The sequence below is a fragment of the Myodes glareolus genome, chromosome 8, assembly GCF_982192425.1.
Source record: "Myodes glareolus chromosome 8, mMyoGla1.1, whole genome shotgun sequence".
NCBI lineage: Eukaryota > Metazoa > Chordata > Mammalia > Rodentia > Cricetidae > Myodes > Myodes glareolus.
The window spans coordinates 62,937,236-62,955,589 of record NC_142033.1 but is presented as its reverse complement, the minus strand read 5'-3'; the positions used below and the strand labels follow the sequence as shown (position 1 = coordinate 62,955,589).

At 41.9% G+C, this 18,354-nt stretch overlaps 1 protein-coding gene across 8 annotated transcripts in view; it reads left to right on the top strand.

Moving 5' to 3' along the window:
- Window positions 1–392: 392 nt before the first annotated feature.
- Window positions 393–18,354, top strand: part of Cpeb2 (cytoplasmic polyadenylation element binding protein 2) — a 49,961-nt gene continuing 31,999 nt past the window's right edge. For 2 of the 8 annotated variants that reach the window (XM_085691936.2, XM_085691934.2), the window contains exons 1-4: window positions 393–2,217; window positions 4,483–4,773; window positions 5,533–5,622; window positions 11,909–11,999. In XM_085691936.2, the coding sequence (XP_085548062.1) occupies window positions 583–2,217; window positions 4,483–4,773; window positions 5,533–5,622; window positions 11,909–11,999 (2,107 nt within the window). In that variant the 5' untranslated portion in view covers window positions 393–582. The remainder of the gene's footprint in view (window positions 2,218–4,482; window positions 4,774–5,532; window positions 5,623–11,908; window positions 12,000–18,354) is intronic. The other 6 variants (XM_085691937.2, XM_048461675.3, XM_048461677.3 and 3 more) reach the window with 4 other exon arrangements.

Genomic DNA, 18,354 nt, shown 5'->3' with positions numbered 1-18,354 from the left:
CTGGGAGAGGGCGGGACCTGAGGTGGGGGGCGCGTGCAACCGGGGCAGGAGGGGCGGTTGCCCAGGAACCGTCCGCAACGCCCGCGCGTGCTCGCCTCCGTGCGCACGCTCGCGCGCGCCCGCCTCTTCCAACCTCCACCGGCCTCTTCTCCATTCCGCCCTTGGCAAGCTCCGGGCCCGAGAGACGCGCTGCGCGCGCCCGCCGCCTGACAGCCTTCGGGACGCATGCTAATGAGGGGCGGGGCGAGGCCGGCGGCGGCGCGCTCCCGCGTGACGGGGCGCGCGGCGGGTGGGCGGGGCGATTGTGAGGTGGCTGCTGACGCACGTTCCGGGGTTCTTAAGCGGCGAGGGCGGCGGCGGCCGAGGCAGCGGCGGTGCCGGAGCCGGTTCCGGGAGGTGGCGGTGGCCTCCGTGAGGGGCGGCGGGGCCCAAGTCGGTGTGCCCCGGCTCAGTCACAGTGTCCCTTTCCCACTGACCCCCCCCCCACTCCTTCCACCACGGCCGCGCCGCCACGGCTCCCGGGTCTTCCTAGGCGGGGCAGGGGACCGGGTGCGTCTCCTGCCGCGGCCGCCGGCCTGATAAATGCGGGACTTCGGGTTCGGGGTGCTGCACACTGCCCTGCTGCGCAGCGGCAGCCCCCGGTCCTCGCCCGGCGGCGGCTCGTACCGGCCCTTCGCCGCCGGGCCGTCCGCCACGCCCTTCGGCCCGCTGTCGCCACCGCCGTTGCCTGTCACCGGCTTCTCGGAGGCCGCCTCCCCCTTCGCCATCCCCTCGGGCGGCGGCGCGGCCAGCCCGGCCGCAGCTTCCTCTTCCTCCCCGCTCGTGGCGCATCAGCAGCAGGCCGTGCAGGATGAGCTGCTGCTCGGGCTGACCCAGCAGCCGGTGAGGCCGCTCTCGGGGGCGGCGGCGGCGGAGCAGCTCCCCAGCCACCACCCCGGCGGCGGCACGAACGCGGGTGTGACCCACCTCCTCCCCTCCCAGGACTTCAAACCGAGTCTGCACCACCCCTCCTCCTCCTCCGCCTCCTCCTGCTGCTGCTGCCGCACCTCCTCCCCGCAGGACTTCAGTAAGCGGCAGCAGCAGCAGCTGAGCAGCCAGAAGAGGAAAGAGTTGAGCCCGCCACACCGTCCCCACCCTCCGGACGCGAAGCCACCGCCGCCGCCGCTCCACTGCCCCGGTCGCTTCAGCTCGCCGCCGCCAACGCCGCCGCCGCCGCCCGGACCGCTCCTGCAGTCGGCGCCCCTCGCCCAGCGCCCGCAGCCGTTCAGCCTCCCGCACACGCAGCACCTCCCTCCGCAGGACTTCGCCCCGCGGCAGCGCCCGGCCGAGCTGCCCCCGCTCCCGCAGCTCCCACCCTCGCCGCCCGCAGCCCCGCGGCGCCGCCACGGAGGCGCGGGAAGCCCTCGCCAGACCCCGGGCGCGGGCGAGGGCAGCGCCACCGAGCCCCCCAATGCGGGCTTGCCCCCCTCGACGCCGCCGGTGAACCCCGCGCCGGGCTCCATGGAGTCGCCCAACCACCCACTGCTCAACAGTCCCAGCACCCTCCTGCCCGGCGCGGCGCTCGGCACCAGCGCCTTCAGCAGCCTGCAGAGCCCGGACCTGCCGCACCCGGGCGGCAGCGGCGGGGGCGGGGGACCCCCTGGAGGGGGAGGCGGCTCCGCGTCTCCGCCACCGCTGCCCGGTTTCGGCACCCCCTGGTCGGTGCAGACCGCATCACCGCCGCCGCCCCAGCCTCCGCCGGCGTCCCAGCAGCAGCCACCCCAGCAGCCGCCGCAGCCGTCCCAGCAGCCGCCGCAGCCACAGCCTCCGGGCTCCTCGGCCGCCACCCCGGGCGGCGGTGGCGGCGGCGGCGCGGGCGGCTCTCTGAGCGCCATGCCGCCGCCCAGCCCGGACTCGGAGAACGGCTTCTACCCCGGGCTGCCGTCGTCCATCAACCCGGCCTTCTTCCCGAGTTTCTCGCCGGTGTCGCCGCACGGCTGCGCGGGGCTCAGCGTGCCGGCCGGCGGCGGCGGCGGCGGTGGTGGCTTTGGCGGCCCGTTCTCGGCGCCCGCGGTGCCCGCGCCGCCCGCCATGAATTTACCTCAACAGCAGCCGCCGCCGGCGGGGCCGCAGCAGCCGCAGAGCCGGAGGTCGCCCGTCAGCCCGCAGCTGCAGCAGCAGCACCAGGCGGCCGCAGCCGCTTTCCTGCAGCAGAGGAACTCGTACAACCACCACCAGGTACGGTCCGGCGGGAGGCGGTGGGGCAGAAGCCCGCCGCCCCCTCGAGCGGCCAGCGCTGGGGCATGGCGGCGGACCCGGGGCCAGGACAGTGAGCTCGGGTGGGCAAACGGAGAGAGGTTGACTGGGGCAACTCCGTCCCAGGCATGCCCGGAGCGGACCGGAGCCGAGGCTGGTCCCTTCTGGAGTTTGTTCGGTGCAGCACTGGGAAAGCCCAGGCGGCACCTGCAGCCGCACCCCGGGACTGTCACCGGCAGGGAGGAACTGTCAGGCGGCGCGCGGCTCTCGGCCGCGGGGCTAGGGGTGCCCTAGGTGTCTGCTCTTTTTAGTATTTGTTTCTTCTTGTGGGTTTGAAGACCAAGGCACCCTTGGAACTAGGATTAACGTGTTTCCTCCTAGACGTCTCCACATGGGCTGGTGTACCGGGATCATGGGGGTTTGTGGCTTTAGGAAATGACACCCAGGCAGGCTCTTCGCGCTAGTCCGTGCTCTAGACTCAGGGTTTTTTCTGTTATTGCTCTCCCCCCGACCCCACCCAGGGCAGATTTTGGGTGGCCACTGAATTCGTTGATGTTGAGAGTTTTGTTGCTGTTTAATGGAATTAGCATTTATTATGGAGATCATTCGAAGTTCAATGTCAAGATAGAGGATTGTCATGGAACCAAAATTTGACTTTAACCGGTTCTTACTTCTCAAACTTCTGTTGACCAAAGTTTTCAAAAGTGAATGCTGTTTAAATTAACCAGAGTATCAGCTAACAGTTAATCGAAATTAACCCAAGTAGAAGTTAACAGTTTTGTCGAATCACTATTTTCTCCCCAAGAAGGGGGGATGTGACCTATAAGGAAGGAAAATACCGACTTTTGAAGTAATACTCCATTTCCCATGGCTTATATGATCTTGAGTAACTGTCTTTAGTGTGTCAGGCTCTTCATTTTTTTAACTGGAAGTTTGCCGCGGAAATTTATACACAATTTTAAATTTCCAAAGTCAAAATAGAACGTTATCAGGATGTGTGTCGTGATTCATATTTTAACTGCAATATGCGCCAATAAACAAAAAGAAATGGGTCTTACCTCGGAGTGTAAGAGGTCACATGGCTTTCACATGGAATTTTAGGTCATTGGAAAAGAACTTTGAACTGTGAGTCATTTGGTAGGCAAAACAAGGCTACTGCATGGGGTAGCTCTGCTGTGACTCCTTGGTTGTGCTTTGCAGCTGTGTGGAAGGAGACAGAGGCTTTCTATGTTCACGGTTTTCAGCGTTTCAAATCTTGCAGTAACACCCATAGGTACTGGATGTCAAGTTTTTAAATTTTTGTAAAAGAAAAACATTTAATTTTAGGATTACAATATTTACTGAGTTTTAGAAATGACGTGGTTTATGTTTTCACTGCCTAAATCTTAGCAGAAAAAATGTTAGTTTTGGCTTATTAATAGAAATACTAGCAATTCATAGTTTTCTTTTTGAAAAAAGGTGTTATGTCTTGTGAATTTTCCATTTTTTGATGACTTTTCTCGCCATAGGTTCTAGATGGGAATATATTTTGCTTTTGAATGTCAATGAACTTAAGAGACTTACATTAAGATTATCAAGAATAAGCAAAGCCTGTGGTTGTTTATTGTATATCTCAGTGGATCCACCTATAGGCCGCATCAGATAATTGCTTTAACAGTTCACGGATAATTTAACTTAATTAAAGAAATATTGAAAGAAAACAAGAATAAAATACCATAAACGTTGAAGTAACAGTTCAGGAAAATTAATTTCTTCCTGGACCCACCTGTCCTTGAAAGGCATGTTCATTCAGTTCCTGCTGAATGTTACCTCTGTTGGTTTGTTCAGAGGAGCCCAAGCTGTTTGGAAGCCTAAGATCTAAAAATTTTGCTCTCATAGCTGAAATAATTAAGACCATTTAACTAATACTAATTTAACTAGTATTCATAGAATATAGGTTGCTTTCAGGTTCTTCAAAGTTCACTTCAGCTTTGAAGAGTGTTTTAGTAATGTCATGAGACATCACTATTTATTGTAGATAGGGGTGAAAACTTCCCGAACACTAAGTAGATAGGATCTCAACTAGGAACACTTTTCTTGTAAACCCTTAGGAAATACTCTGGCTTAGGAGAAATGTTGGCTTTTGTGTTTCATTTTTTATGATTTTTTTGTTTTATTTCTTATTAAATTCTTAGCTTAGTTCTAAAATTTGAATTTGAATGCTAAGCTCTCCAAGGCCTGTCATTGAAATAGCTGTGTTTTCCTCAGCCTCTTCTGAAACAATCTCCTTGGAGCAACCATCAGAGCAGTGGCTGGGGCACCGCGAGCATGTCCTGGGGAGCACTGCATGGCAGAGATCACCGTAGAAGTGGAAACATGGGAATTCCAGGGACTATGAATCAGATATCTCCACTGAAGAAACCATTTTCTGGTAATGTTATAGCACCACCGAAATTTACTCGCTCTACACCATCACTGACTCCAAAGTCTTGGATTGAAGATAATGTGTTCAGGACAGACAACAATAGTAACACACTCTTACCCTTACAGGTAAGAATGGTATGTAAATGTCCTTATTCCTAATGCCTATCTTTCGAATAGGAAGTGGGGTGGTGGAGGCAGCAATGGCAGTATAGGAAGATTAACAGAATTAAAGATAAACAAAATTTAAGCATATCATTTAATTATTAAAGGGTAAAACACAGAGAAAACAGAGATACAAGAATTTCTCTGTAAACAAGCAATGAATGGAAATAAGCTTCCAAACATTTAAAAAAAAATGTTTCTTCCATTACAGTTTGAAGCCTTTAAGTGGCAATTCCTTAAAAATGTCTAAGTTAGTTGTTTCTTAATAGACAACCAACTTTTGCCTTTCTGAGAATATAAGCTAAAGCATTCTGTTACTAGTTGTACATAGGTTTGTCTGTGGTAAGCTGTTTACATATTAGAATGTTCTTCATACAACTGAGATCGAGCCACAGTAATATTAAGGCCCGTTGAATATAATTCAAATTGCCTTCACTGGGTTCAGTGACTATAAATATATACATATATATGTATGTATGTATAATTTTCCCCACTAACTGTGGCCTAACATTAATGGAGATGGTTTTTTTCCAGGCCTGTTTAATATTTTGTGACTGTAGTAAATGAAGTTTAATTTTCATCAAAACCTTTAAAAGATGAAACAGAAATTTAAGAAAGAAAGAACTTTGATTGTTTTTCGTTTCTATCTCTGTGTTTTGGTTTTTGGTTTTTCTTGGGTGGGATGGGGAAGAGAACTGCTCATTTCTGATGCAAACTTCTATGCTATTGAAGGTGAGATCTAGTTTGCAGTTGCCAGCTTGGGGCTCAGATTCACTCCAAGATAGTTGGTGCACTGCAGCCGGAACATCCAGAATAGACCAGGTAGGCTGCACAGTGTGTGCTTCTCAGGGTCCTGGCCAGGAGTGTAGTGTTTACATTATGAATGCGAGTGATCATTTGCTTTTCAATTATATTAGCATATGCCAAAGATTATTAAAAATAATTTAGTTTTTTAAATATCTCAATTTAAATTCTTAATCCATTTATTTTCAAATTTAAAAGATTTGTATTCATATTTTGAAATCATAAAAAAATTGGTTTTGATTACAATGAATTAATCATGTATCTAAGAGCACCTGACTTTAAACATCAGTCAAACTGAATAGGTACTGTCTTCCTTTCAGAATTATCCGCAATTAAAATACAAACTCATATGTGTGTTTACCATCCAGCTTTACATTTCATGGTTTAAGAAATCTTCCAGTAAATGTTTGTCATGAACTCTGTGCATTTGTTTTGAGATCTGCCTCTGAATAACTCCTGTTTTAATTTAGGGTTTTTTTTTACCTTTATAAAAATAAACTTTTGTGGTGTAGTATTTTTATTCTAAATTTTGTTCTAAAATATCTTCAAGATCTTTGTGATTTAAAAATGCTGTCTATCTTTCTGCAGACTGAATTTGAATGTATACTGGTACGAGGTCATGAGGATTATTATGTGAGGACATAAAAACCTCAGTCCTTTTATATGAGGAGATTTTTTTATAGATCTCAAGTTTGACCTTTGTTTTGAGATTTTGTAAGTTAAGTGAGTGGAGCTATATAATCTATAGCTAAGGCACTTCAAGTAATTTATCAGCTTGAACTGATTTTTTTAAAGATTGTATAGGCAGATTAATAACAGCACATTTTATAAATAACATCCTAATCTGGGGGACTAGCACTAACTTGAATAATCGGTCATTAGCTGTTGTTTTAGAAAAATCCTGAGTATTTATTTATCAAAGTTGTCCTGCCAGGATCTCAACATAGGAATGGTAGTTATCTTGTGTTTAGCTTCTTATCTTGTTAATGTAAGCTTCCCACTCATCCATTTGTATTCTCTTTCTCATTCTGTCCCAGTTCACCTGTATTCTGGTAGCAGTGTCATATTGTTCAGACTGAATCCATGATTGCTTAAAAATAGTTTGGTTGGGGAGAGATAGATGATTGCGGTTATTTTGAAGGTGAAAAGGAAAATATTTTCAGAGAGGAATGATCATAATTATTGAAAGTGTAAGCACAAAAACAGTGGCCCTGTATGACACAGCAGCCTTTGTGTTTGTGGGGTGGGTGGGGCCTAAAGTTGAGTTGAGCTGTAGCCACTAGAGTAGATAAAGGTGAAGGTAAAGGGGCCGTTAAGACGCAGTTCTGGGACTAACAGGACTACAGTGCTTTACTCTTCCTACTTCAACTTCAAAGCCACTCTACCTTTGCCCGTTTAATAACTTAGGATGTTAGGTAGAATTTTTTTTTCCAAAAAAATTTTATATATAAAACTTTTTATATGTTTATATATACTTTCTGGTAAACTGCTGAGTAATTAGTATCTGTGCAGAAGTGTGATGTGACAGTGGATAAAAATAGGTGATAGAAATTGGACTGGACTGGAATTCCAAAACTGGAATCATCATCCTCATTGCATTCTTTCCCACAGGATATGGGTTTTCATCTCTTGGTCATAGCCTCATCAATAAAGAAGGATCTTGATGAACAATGTCATGTAAAGCCTTTGCTGCCCAGGCCTTTTACATTCTCTGCTCTGTTTTGCCATTTCTTTTCCTCTCTGGTCTCACAGTCCTCCAGTCCCCAGGCTAAACTGAGAGACTTAGGACCCATGGGGGAGGGTAGAGTACATATGACCTCTTTGCTGCCTTTAAGTGATCAGATGATCTTTATTATACCTTCTGTTATGTTTCCATCTTTCCATAAAAGCTTGTGGCATTTGGAATCCTAAAAACACAAGGGCAGCCATGTAAACTGGTAGCATAAAATATAGACTATTTGGCAAAATTAAAATAGTTAAAATGCTTAATCATTTAAATAGTTTGAGATTTTATTTTGTGATTTTAGAAATTTTAATATTAGCAATTTTTGTTAACAAGTATATTATTTTAAACCATTTAACTTTAGTTTATGGTTTATATTAACTTCAGTCTAAAATGAAACAAGTCTACAATCTAATAAGTTACAGAACTAACATCTTCATTCAGGATACTTCAGACATGACCTACACCAAGATCTGGACTTGCAATTAAATTCAGCAAATGGGAAAAATATTTTCATAGGTTAATTTATTTCATTTGTGTCAAGTAAAATTTTATAATTTGGTTATTTTTTATTTTCAATATTTTTATGGAAAAATGTCAAATTTAAAACATTTTAAATCACGATGTACATTCCTGACTTTAAAAAGAGCTATCAGGGTTTATGTAATGCATGTGTGTGTATGTATCTGTGTGCAGGTGTGTGTCACATGGAGATGAGGATGGTAGAGGATGGCAGGTGTCATCCTTCAGGACTGCTGTCCACCTCCTCTGAGACAGGACCTTTCATTGGCCTGGAGCTCACCATTAGACAAAGGCAAGGTTTTCTGGCCAATGAGTCTCATGGATCCACCTGTCTCTACCTCAGTAACCCTGAGATCCAAGAACTCTCCACCATGCATGGCTTTTGAGGTCATTGCCCCATGCTTGTGAGGCATGTACCTTACCATTGAACTGCCTGCCCAGCCCCCTAGTAATGTTCCTACTAATCTCTCATAAACTACATGTTCTTTTTTGTTTTTTTCTTTGCCCTTGGGACTAGGATCTTACTTTGTAGCTGAGGCCGATCTCAACTTTGGGATGTCCCTGCTTCTATCTCTTGAGAACTGAAACTATTAGGTGTGTCCAAAATTTATTAATCTGAAAATGCTCTTAGCATTTAGTAAGAAATAATGCTCAAAACTGTTATTGATTTCCTCAAAATAGAATTTTCCATGAGACATTTAAGAAAATCACAGTGTGTTGATTTGTGGATACTTAGATGTTTTAAATCAATTTCAATTTCCTTTTAAGTTAGGTTGTTTACCACTTATGTTTTTATATGTGGCACTTCTGCAGTATGCCCTGAGAAACCTATCAATACATGTTGTCTTCTACTCTCTGGGCAGTTTTCAATGTTTTCAGTGCAGGATATTTGCTTTATATTATGGAAACTACCTTGAACTAGTTGGAGATATGTTTTGTCAGTCAAAGATCCAAACTAATATAAAGTAAAAAATCACATTTCGAAGATATTCTTCAGGAAAATATGTCACTTGACTCTTTCATGGGTCTGTCTCCCTAAGAAGTAGAGTGTGGTAGAAAAGCAAGGCCAGCATGTCATGAGCCTGAACTTCGGGAGTGTAGGATCTCTACACTTACACACAGCTGAAAGTCAAGAAGCACTTTTGTTTGAGTAGTGGGTGCTTTGCCCGGGTATTTAGTGTCTTAGCCTCAGTCCTTTAAGTGTTTTTGAATATTATCTGTCTACCCTTTCATAAGTGCTTATGGCAAACATACGGGTACAGAAAAATAGTCAGATAAGCAGTAGACTTTCAGAGGCTACTATCGTTTTCCATTTCTTCTGTTTTTTTCTTGTTACTGTAGGACTCTTATCTCATTTCCTTAAAACTCCAATTAATTGATCACCAGATGACTTTAATATTTTAGACTACGTTGTATATGAGCTTTTCCTCAGTTTGATTTTTCTGAAATGTCTTAGTAATTTTCAAGCAGCCATGTAATAGTGAAACTAACATGATCTTTTATATTTGTTAGTATGTCAGGACTGTGTGTTCATCTTTATTTCTAAATTGCCTCAAATCTTCCTTATAGTTTTAAACTGATAACAATTTAGATGAGTAAATCTGTTCCTAATATCCTTACTTTAGAAGAGCACATTTGTTTTATAGCACAATATGAATCATTAAATAAAATTTGTTTTAAACTTTGTGTTTAAAAGATAGTTAGGAATTGTAGAATGTTTTCTTCTAAATATTTAGAGTATAGAACATAAAATATTTTAAGTACTTATACTCTTAGAGAATACACAGTACATCATAAGAGTATTAATGTTTAATGTTTGTTTTGAAAGTTTTTTTATTAACCCTAATTGCAATATACTTAAGAACTTGAATATTACAATAGTCTTCCATTGAATAGCTAGAAATTCATCTGATAACAAATCTATTTTAGTATCTTATACTTGTTCCAGTTTAGTCAATTAGCAGATTCTGTAGAGGAGTCTAAGATCGAGTACTTTATAATTACCATCTTAATAGTAGTCTTTACACTCATACAGCTCAACTTACACGTTTTATAGAGATTTTTATGGTACTGATAAAGGGGTATTCATTTTACAGACATTTGCAAGCTAGATGTGTGTGATTAGAAGGACCCTAGCCTTAATTACTTTAGAAGATAGTGGAAGAATCCAGGAACTGCGCACACTGCCGAGCAGAAAGAGAGATGGTAATGGAGGCGTTAGTAAGCACGTAGGTCTTGTTTGCACAAAGGCCATCCTCTTCTCACGGCCACCTTATGCCATTTGCTGTAACAATACTTTAGGTCTATGAGTTCAAGTGCTCTATAGGCGTTGTTAAGTCTGACTTGGTTATTTTCTAGAAGATGGAGGCAGAATAGAAAGAGGTTCCATGGTGTAGAATATCACAACGCTTATACTGTTTATACTGTGCTGGCCCGCAGCTTCACGTCCACCTAACATCTCCTTCGTCAGATGAGTTAAGATGTGGTACCAGTGTGTACTAACCTGCTTTTCACATAATTCTGCAGCATGTCGAGTTTGGGGAGCACTGCTCCTTTTCCCCGATTCTCTCCCGCTCCCCTACCAAGTTCACCTGTTCTAGTGAAGGGCGTTAGAGATAGGAATGTTGTGTGTTCAGGATCTTTCCCTTGAAGGTCAGTGAATTGGACCTCTGTAGGTGGTTGGTGATTAATTGGAGCAAGAGCCTCCTCTCTGGCAGCGTTGCCTCTTTTGGTGTAACTACTCACCCTTCCTAATTCCTTGATAGTGCCTTGTTTAGTCTACAATGCTGATCCTGGCCCCTGGCTTTAAAAAGCATACAACCCTAGTTAGACATCAAAGAAGAAGAAATAAACAAACCTTAGGTTTTTCTTTAGCTCTCGAAAGACCTAGTTCTGAATATTTTCTGGTTGTTGGTTCCTTTGGGAAATCATGAGGGCTATAAACCATTTCTTAATGAAATAATAGATGTAAATGTCTATGGGTGCATATGATCCTAGAGACTGCTGGTATAACTTGAATCATGTGGTTCCAGGTTAATGCTTTACTTGGATTTCTGTGGAAACTGTCAGTTTACTTTTCTGATTCTTTTCTGGTTTCCTGTGCTAATCATTTTGAGAGTTTAGATGACCTATCCCTGCTTCGAATTTGTACATTAATGCAAATAACAAGTGGGTGGGGATGGCTTTGACATATTTTGAGAAAAAACATCAGACTCTTTGGAGGGCATCAATCACAGCTTGTTCATCTAGTTTCCCTTATTAATTGCTTATTCATTGTGTTGTGTTGAGTAGAACATAATATAAATTCTTAGACATTAAAGAACTAAATGTCTTCTATAAAGCAAGGGGATTGTGTTGTCAGCAAAAAAAGCTGCTGTCAACACAGAAGGAAGTTCTCAGAGGTGGGGAAGGGGATGTGATCTGAAGTACCTCCCTGCTCCTCTCTGCTGCAGCCTTCATTTGGAGTGGAGTTTGGACACGGAGGATTACAAAAAGTGGAAGCACTTTGGAGACTGGGATTTGAATGTAAATATTTGAGGCATTCATACCTTTTCTAATATTAGTATCCTACATTTAATTTTTGTGTATAAAATGCTTACATATTCACTGTTTTGCAATTCTGATGATTAAGTCAAGTTTTAAGTGTGTGATAGATGTTTAAAGTGTGGTGCAACTGTTAAATTCATCTCAAGATGCTCATTTCCAAGTGCCAATATCTGTCTTTCTATATATGTGAGAGAAACATGAAGGAACTGAAAATGTTTTCTGTGTGTAATATATGTAAAAATGATCAGAGATTATTTCACTGCATTCAGCTAATACTCCAATAAAAATACATTAATTTTTATATATTTTAGAAATGAATGTGCTAAAAATATTGTCCCTTAATAAGAGACATTGTAGTTGACATGATAATTAAATATCAGTATTTTCTTGGGATACAAGTTAAGTAGTAATATATTGCTCAAATGTCCTGCTTTATATAAGAAAGATTATATGTTTTTAACTTTTACTTTAAAATTACATAGATCTTATATCTTTTCTTTTTCTGTCTTCCAGGATCGAAGTAGGATGTATGATAGCTTGAATATGCACTCTCTGGAAAATTCCCTTATTGATATCATGAGAGCAGAGCATGATCCTCTCAAAGGTATGTGGCAATTTACAGCATCAGTTTCATACATATATTGGTTTGTCTGCTTATGAAAAAATAGTACTTATATAAACTAACTTTCTGATATGTAAAGAAATATCATTAACATTATTTCATATGCATTATTTTCTGTCTCACGTTGTCCTTTATAGTAGTGTCTTTTATATTGCAATCTTATCACCTTGAGGAAACAGGAGTACTAGTTACCTAATGCATATAACAGGTCATCCAAACTAGCCACTCAAAACATCAGTAGTTATTGCCACACCATGTGAATATCATAGGATTTCTGTTGCTATGGTAAATCACAGTAACCAAGAGCAAAGGTTTGGGGAGAAAAGGGTTTCAGCTTAGAGCTTTTAGTCCTTTGGGGAGGAAAGTCAGGACAAGAGCACAAGACAGGGACCTGGAGGCATGAACAGCCCCAGAGACCTTGGAGTGACACTGCATACTTGCTTCTCGTCACTCGCTCAGCCTACTTTTTTATACCATCCAAGGGTGGCACTGCAGATAATGGGCCGGGCTCTCCCATATCTATCATCAGTTTTATGAATACGTTTTCTCGATTGACTCCCTCTTTCCAAGCGACTCTACTTTTTGTCAAGCTGACAAATCAGTAGCCAGCACAGTTAATGTATTGAGAATTCACTAGAATAATAATTGCTATTTCTAGCTCAGTACTTCTCATTGAGTTGGAATCATGGAATTCTTTATAAATTCTCCAGTTTTTATCCTACAAATGTAATGTTTTTTGAGACAGAGTTTCTCTGTGTAACAGCCTTAGCTATCCTTGAACTAGCTCTTTAGATCAGGCTAGCAAAAATCCACCAACCTCTGCCTCCTGAGTTCTTCCACTGCCTGGCAAATGTAATTCTTTTAGGAAATTTTGTCCTAAAAACTACAAAAACTTTTTTGTTAACAGCTAAATTGATAACAATAATCAGAGTCCTTCTCAGCTTCTGGGTTTTATACATAGGGTTTTTTTTGTCTCCCTAATCCTCACATCTTAAGGAACATGTTATTTTTGCTGATGTACACTGGTGGCTATTCCTCAAACTAATATGGTTATGTCTTTGGTTCTTCTGTTTTCTTGTGGGTGTTGTTGATCTTTTGCCTCTATTGTAAGGTTCTCTGTTTGAGGTCTTGTTCTTTTTCACAGTGAGTACTGTTTACCTTGAATCTTCCCTTTCAGAATAAAATCCACACGGGGGTGTAGTGGCATATGACTGTATACTAGCACTCATGAGACTGGGTAGCAAGACTATCTCAAAAGTAAACACACACATATAAGAAAGAAGAGAATTGTTAATAATTTACTACGAAGAATTTTTGTGCTGAATTCTGTCTTCTCTTGGAAGAAAACTCCTAGGAATTGTAAAGTAAAATCAAACTAGTTCACTGTTACCAATGAATACGAAAAGCTTTCCTTAAGATGCTGGAGGAAATGTTTGTTACCAACACTATTCATCATCTGCTTTCGAGCCTAGGCAGTTTACAGTGTAAGTAGAAGAGCATCTAGAGGGGGACCTAAAAGTAAATGAAGCAACAGAATGATGCTAAGAATAATAAGTTAAAAAATTATAAGAAATTTATATCTTTTGATAGAAAAAAAATTGACTTTGGCCCTGAAAGAGAAAGGAAAACCTAAGCCTTCAGCGACTTGTATGGATCCCCATGTTGGCCAGTTTCTAACTGGAACGTTTCATTTTCCACATGTTTTATGACAGAAAAAGAAAAAGAAAACTGAACATTTGGGAGAAATCTCCATGTAGTGTAAAGAAATAGGGATACCTCTACTGCCATGGTGTTAACAGCTATCAGCACTGTTACCTGAGCATTCCAACACTAGATTTTCTTCTATTTCTTGCTGGCTCATTACACCACTTCCTGCTATATCATGATACATTTTCTTCCTCCACACATTCTGATCATTACACTCTACTGGGAGTGGGGATGCTGGACCTCTATCCAATCTGTCTTAGCAAGGTGATTGCAAATTGAATGAGCCTGCCAGGGTTAACCAAGGCATATGTTGTCTTCCCATCTTTCCTTTTCTTCCTTCAGGAAAGCAGTTTGTCTTCTCTTCTTATCTCAGAAAAATTTTCCCCCTGTTTAATAAACAAACCACCAATATGTTTCTCATAGGAGCAAGATGAAGCTTATTTTATCCTCTTAAAATGTCTTCTTCAACCATTGTTTGCTTCATCTTCCTCATGAGATCTACATGACAGGAGAGGGAGAGTGCAAAATTTTAAAATGAGCTCCCTGGTCTCTTTCTGTTGTCAAAAGAGATTGTATTACTTATATATTGCTGCAAAATAACTCAGAGTTTAGCTTAAAACATTTACCTTATATAATTTGTCAGGCTTAGAACTGGGTAGCAACTTGGTTATTTCTGGTAAGGGTTTCATGAGGTAGCAGTCAAGAAGTTGGTTGATCCTACAGCCTGAAACCTTGATTAGGCTAAAGAATTTCTTCCCATACGGTTGGAGAGTTCCAGCGTCACTGCCAGTTGCCCTGTCTGCCTACCCCTGCTGCCCAGAGTCAATGGCACAGATCAGTGCAAATACCCCTGTGCCTAGAGCCTAGCCTCAAAAGCATCACACCACTGTTTCCACAATATGGCTCAAGATATGTAAATATGAAGAGACAAGGGTTGGAGGGGACCATTCTGAAGGTTAATTGTTTCAGGAGTCAAGGGCAGATCTATAAGTTTACATTTACTTCCACTCATAAGATTAAAGCAAAAGATAAACTTTTCACAGTGGGTGTCAGCAGGGAGGAAACAGTCAAGTAGATGTATAGAATGTGAAAAGAGTAAATGATTACTGATCTGGCTAAGAACTAAGTGACTTCACTCATAGAAGCCACCTCTCCTCCCACTGTAATCTAAAATTCTTTGCTCTAGTTACTCACCTTTTCCAGCACCAACCTCTGTGTTTTAAGAAGGAGGTTTTTATGGTCTTGTATAGCAAATGCAAAGCTCTCAACTTGTTGGAGATGGACAGATAGCAAGTGGTTGCCAGACACGGAACTTTGTACCATGTGCCAACTCTGAACCCTTTGCTCACTGTGCGCTGTGAGGATATACACTGAGGAAAGCCAAGTTCTTTATCCCTGTGGAAGGTGTAACCTGCTGAGGAAAGACAGAAGGATCATATACCAAAACTTTACATGTATCTACAGAAGCTAGAACTACTGTAGAGGAGAAAATGTTTAGAAATATGGTAAATAGAAAGTTATTCCTAATTTATATATGGAATAAAGGAAATTCTGATATTAAGCTGGAGTAGAAAACTGATGAAGAATTACTGGGAGGAGGTGCCATTGCATGAGAAAGCAAACTTGAGATTGTCACTTCTGAAGAACTGAAAGACTGGTCCCAGTTTGTTGTTTAGTGCCACATGGCACTGTTGGGTATACCCCGCTCATTCAGTATTTTAAGGCATGGTCTGTCATCAGAAACACTAGCACACTGGGTGTGCTTTTCTCAGTCTGAATACCTCTGATGGAGTCGCTGTGTCCTTCTGCAGTGTGGTCTCTCTGTGTCCACTCTGCCTCTGACGGAGTTTCTGTGTCCATTCTGCAGTGTGTTCTCTCTGTGAACACTTTCTAATGGCTGTCTTGATTCTAGGCACACTCTGCTTTCCTTTCAAAAGAGGAATAAGTGTGGAATTTGAAGTAGCTAAAGAAAATCATGCTTTGCCAAGTACAGTTTCATAATTTTGCAATTTTATATTTGCATATGTACTTAAAATAATCTGTGATCTTTTTATGTTTGTATGAGTTGGTTCATTCTTTCCCTTTAAACAAAAGAACAAGACAGATCATTGTTAAGCCGCCCTCCCTCCTACCCACAACAATTTGTGAAAAAGAGTCTTACTGTGTAAGATTTAAACACTGCGCCCTCCCTCGAACTGTAAGGACAAAAAAAATTGAATTTCAGCTCATAAAAATTGACCTAGAGACTATAGGGAGAAATACAGTTTGTGTAACAGTTCTTGAGATGATCAGTCTCAGCTGGTCATAATGATTTTTCCAGTGTTCCCTGAATAGTTCAAGAAGGTCCAGAAACAAGGGCTTAGAATGGGATTTTATGCCAATAAACATTTTGAAGTGCGTGCTTTTTCAAAGGCTTTAAGAACCTGAGTCTTTATTACCTAGTATCAGCTTTATTCCTCACTGATAAACTCCTGTGTTTATGACTCCTAGAAGCAAGAAGTCCTGCTGACATTAGGGTACCTGCCCCGAGAGATAAGAGCCGCTTGACAATGTCTTGTTCTCAGTATTTCACTGTGGTCTGGGAAGCACACCTTGGTGTCTTCCACTTGTTTTTGTGAGATCTTGTGAGTCTAACTTTGTAGCCCTCTTTGAAGAACCAAAAGGTAGCCATGTATCTCTCTGGTGCTTTTAAAATTGAACAGCCATTTACTGGCCTTCCTGTTTTCAATTCTACCTCTCCTCCACCTTCAGGGTTAGCCAGAGCTGCTTGGTGCTGATTCTCACTAGGAGTCTGCTTGTTTCCAGATGACGTTCCCGTGCACAGAGTGGCTTGGGGTTGTGCCTTCTATGAGTTATGTTTTAGTCAGTGACACTTTTAAAGTTTCAGCTTCCAGAAACTTGCTAATGTGGTTCTCCTGCGATCCATTCCATTCATCTTTGCCCTAGTGAAATATTTCTCCGTCAACAGAGGCCATGCTAGGTGATTCAAAAAGCTAAAGAAGTAAATAAAAGTATTAGTTCCTCCACATTTAACTGGAAAATTCTGTGGTCCCTAGATCACTTGTACTCCCTGAGTGAAGAGGCCCCTGCATCCCTGCCCAGGGTAGATTAAATTGTATAAAAGACTCTGAGAATCAGATTCCTTTCAGAGTATCTCATTTATTTGAGCTTTATCAACTTCTTAGTTTAGGTATCTTTCAAAGGATACTATGTCATGGGAACAGTGACCATATACCTGTTTGTACTTTGCTGTAATAGCTATGAAAATGCCGAGCAAATAGAGGCATAGGAGCTATTGTTTATATAAGTAAACATTTTGCATTTTAATTCTTATTCTTCACAAATATTTGTTCAGAATGTCTAGAATCATCATGTATGGTATCTGTGCATGTATAACAGCATGCCTCACTACAACTAGCTGTTAAATTAAAATCTTGTGCATTTTCATCTGTATTTATTTCCATGGGCTATACTAAATGTTTAGTTTTGTGACTGAAGAATACATACACACATACATATACATACATGCACCTTGACTTATAATTTGAAAATACTATCATTCAAAAATGTATTTAACACACGTAATCTATCAAGTGTGCGCAGAGCATTTACCACAGTATTTAATAAAGTGTGTAAGACTGAGGGATGTAGCTCAGGGGTCCCATATTACCTAGTATGCCCAAGGTCCTGGACTCATCCCTATGATGGCAGAAAAATGAACTATTGACTATCCATTCTTAAATACTATACTAAAAGCAAAACCTGGAGTGACAATATGGTAGCTTTTTCCACCATTATAAATCATGGATGGTCCTCATTGCCAACTATACCAGTTTATCGTTGCCACTTGAAATATTTGTTCTCCCATTTGTTAATTTTAGTAGCTATTAGAATATTTTTATTTCAACAAATTTATAGTGGAAAGTTTAAACCCATAAGATCAACTTGACTTTAATATTTTCATATTTATTTTAATGTAGTAACTATAATCCATTATTTTACTAGATAGCCAATTTAGTGTTTTCTTCTTTCTCTTAGTTATACTTTGCTTGAAACAAAGTTATATTACATGATTCTTGGTGTTGCTTTGTGTATTTCATAGTATAAAGTGATAATAGGATAAAGAAATAAAGCATAGTATAATTAGACAAAAATGATATGGTAGGCTCTTGATTTAAGAGTGAGCAGTTGAATTCAGAGGACACTAACTTTATAAGCTAGATGTCAAGAGTGGTTGTGTTGCTTTCATGGAGTTCACTCTTTCCATCTAAGGGTCTTTTCTACATTTTATGACCTTATTCCTAGGGCTTTAGGGGGTATTTGTGAAGCTTTGAGAGGGGGGTCAAAAATGACTGTCATGTACACTGTAGCTGATTAAAAATTGGAATTATTCAATGTTGCTACTGACTACATTTAAGTGGATTTTCAGAACTATATGTCAGATCTTTAGACATACAAGTAAAGGTGAAATGTAGGTTGCAAAAAGATATTGGATAAACAGTGAGAGTAATGCTTTATTGAAAGCACCTAAGAAAGAATGACAGTTGTCTTCAGTTAAAAACTCATAGCTGTGGATGTTAATACACCATACAGTGATCATACATCAAGCTTATTTTTCCTCACAACCAGC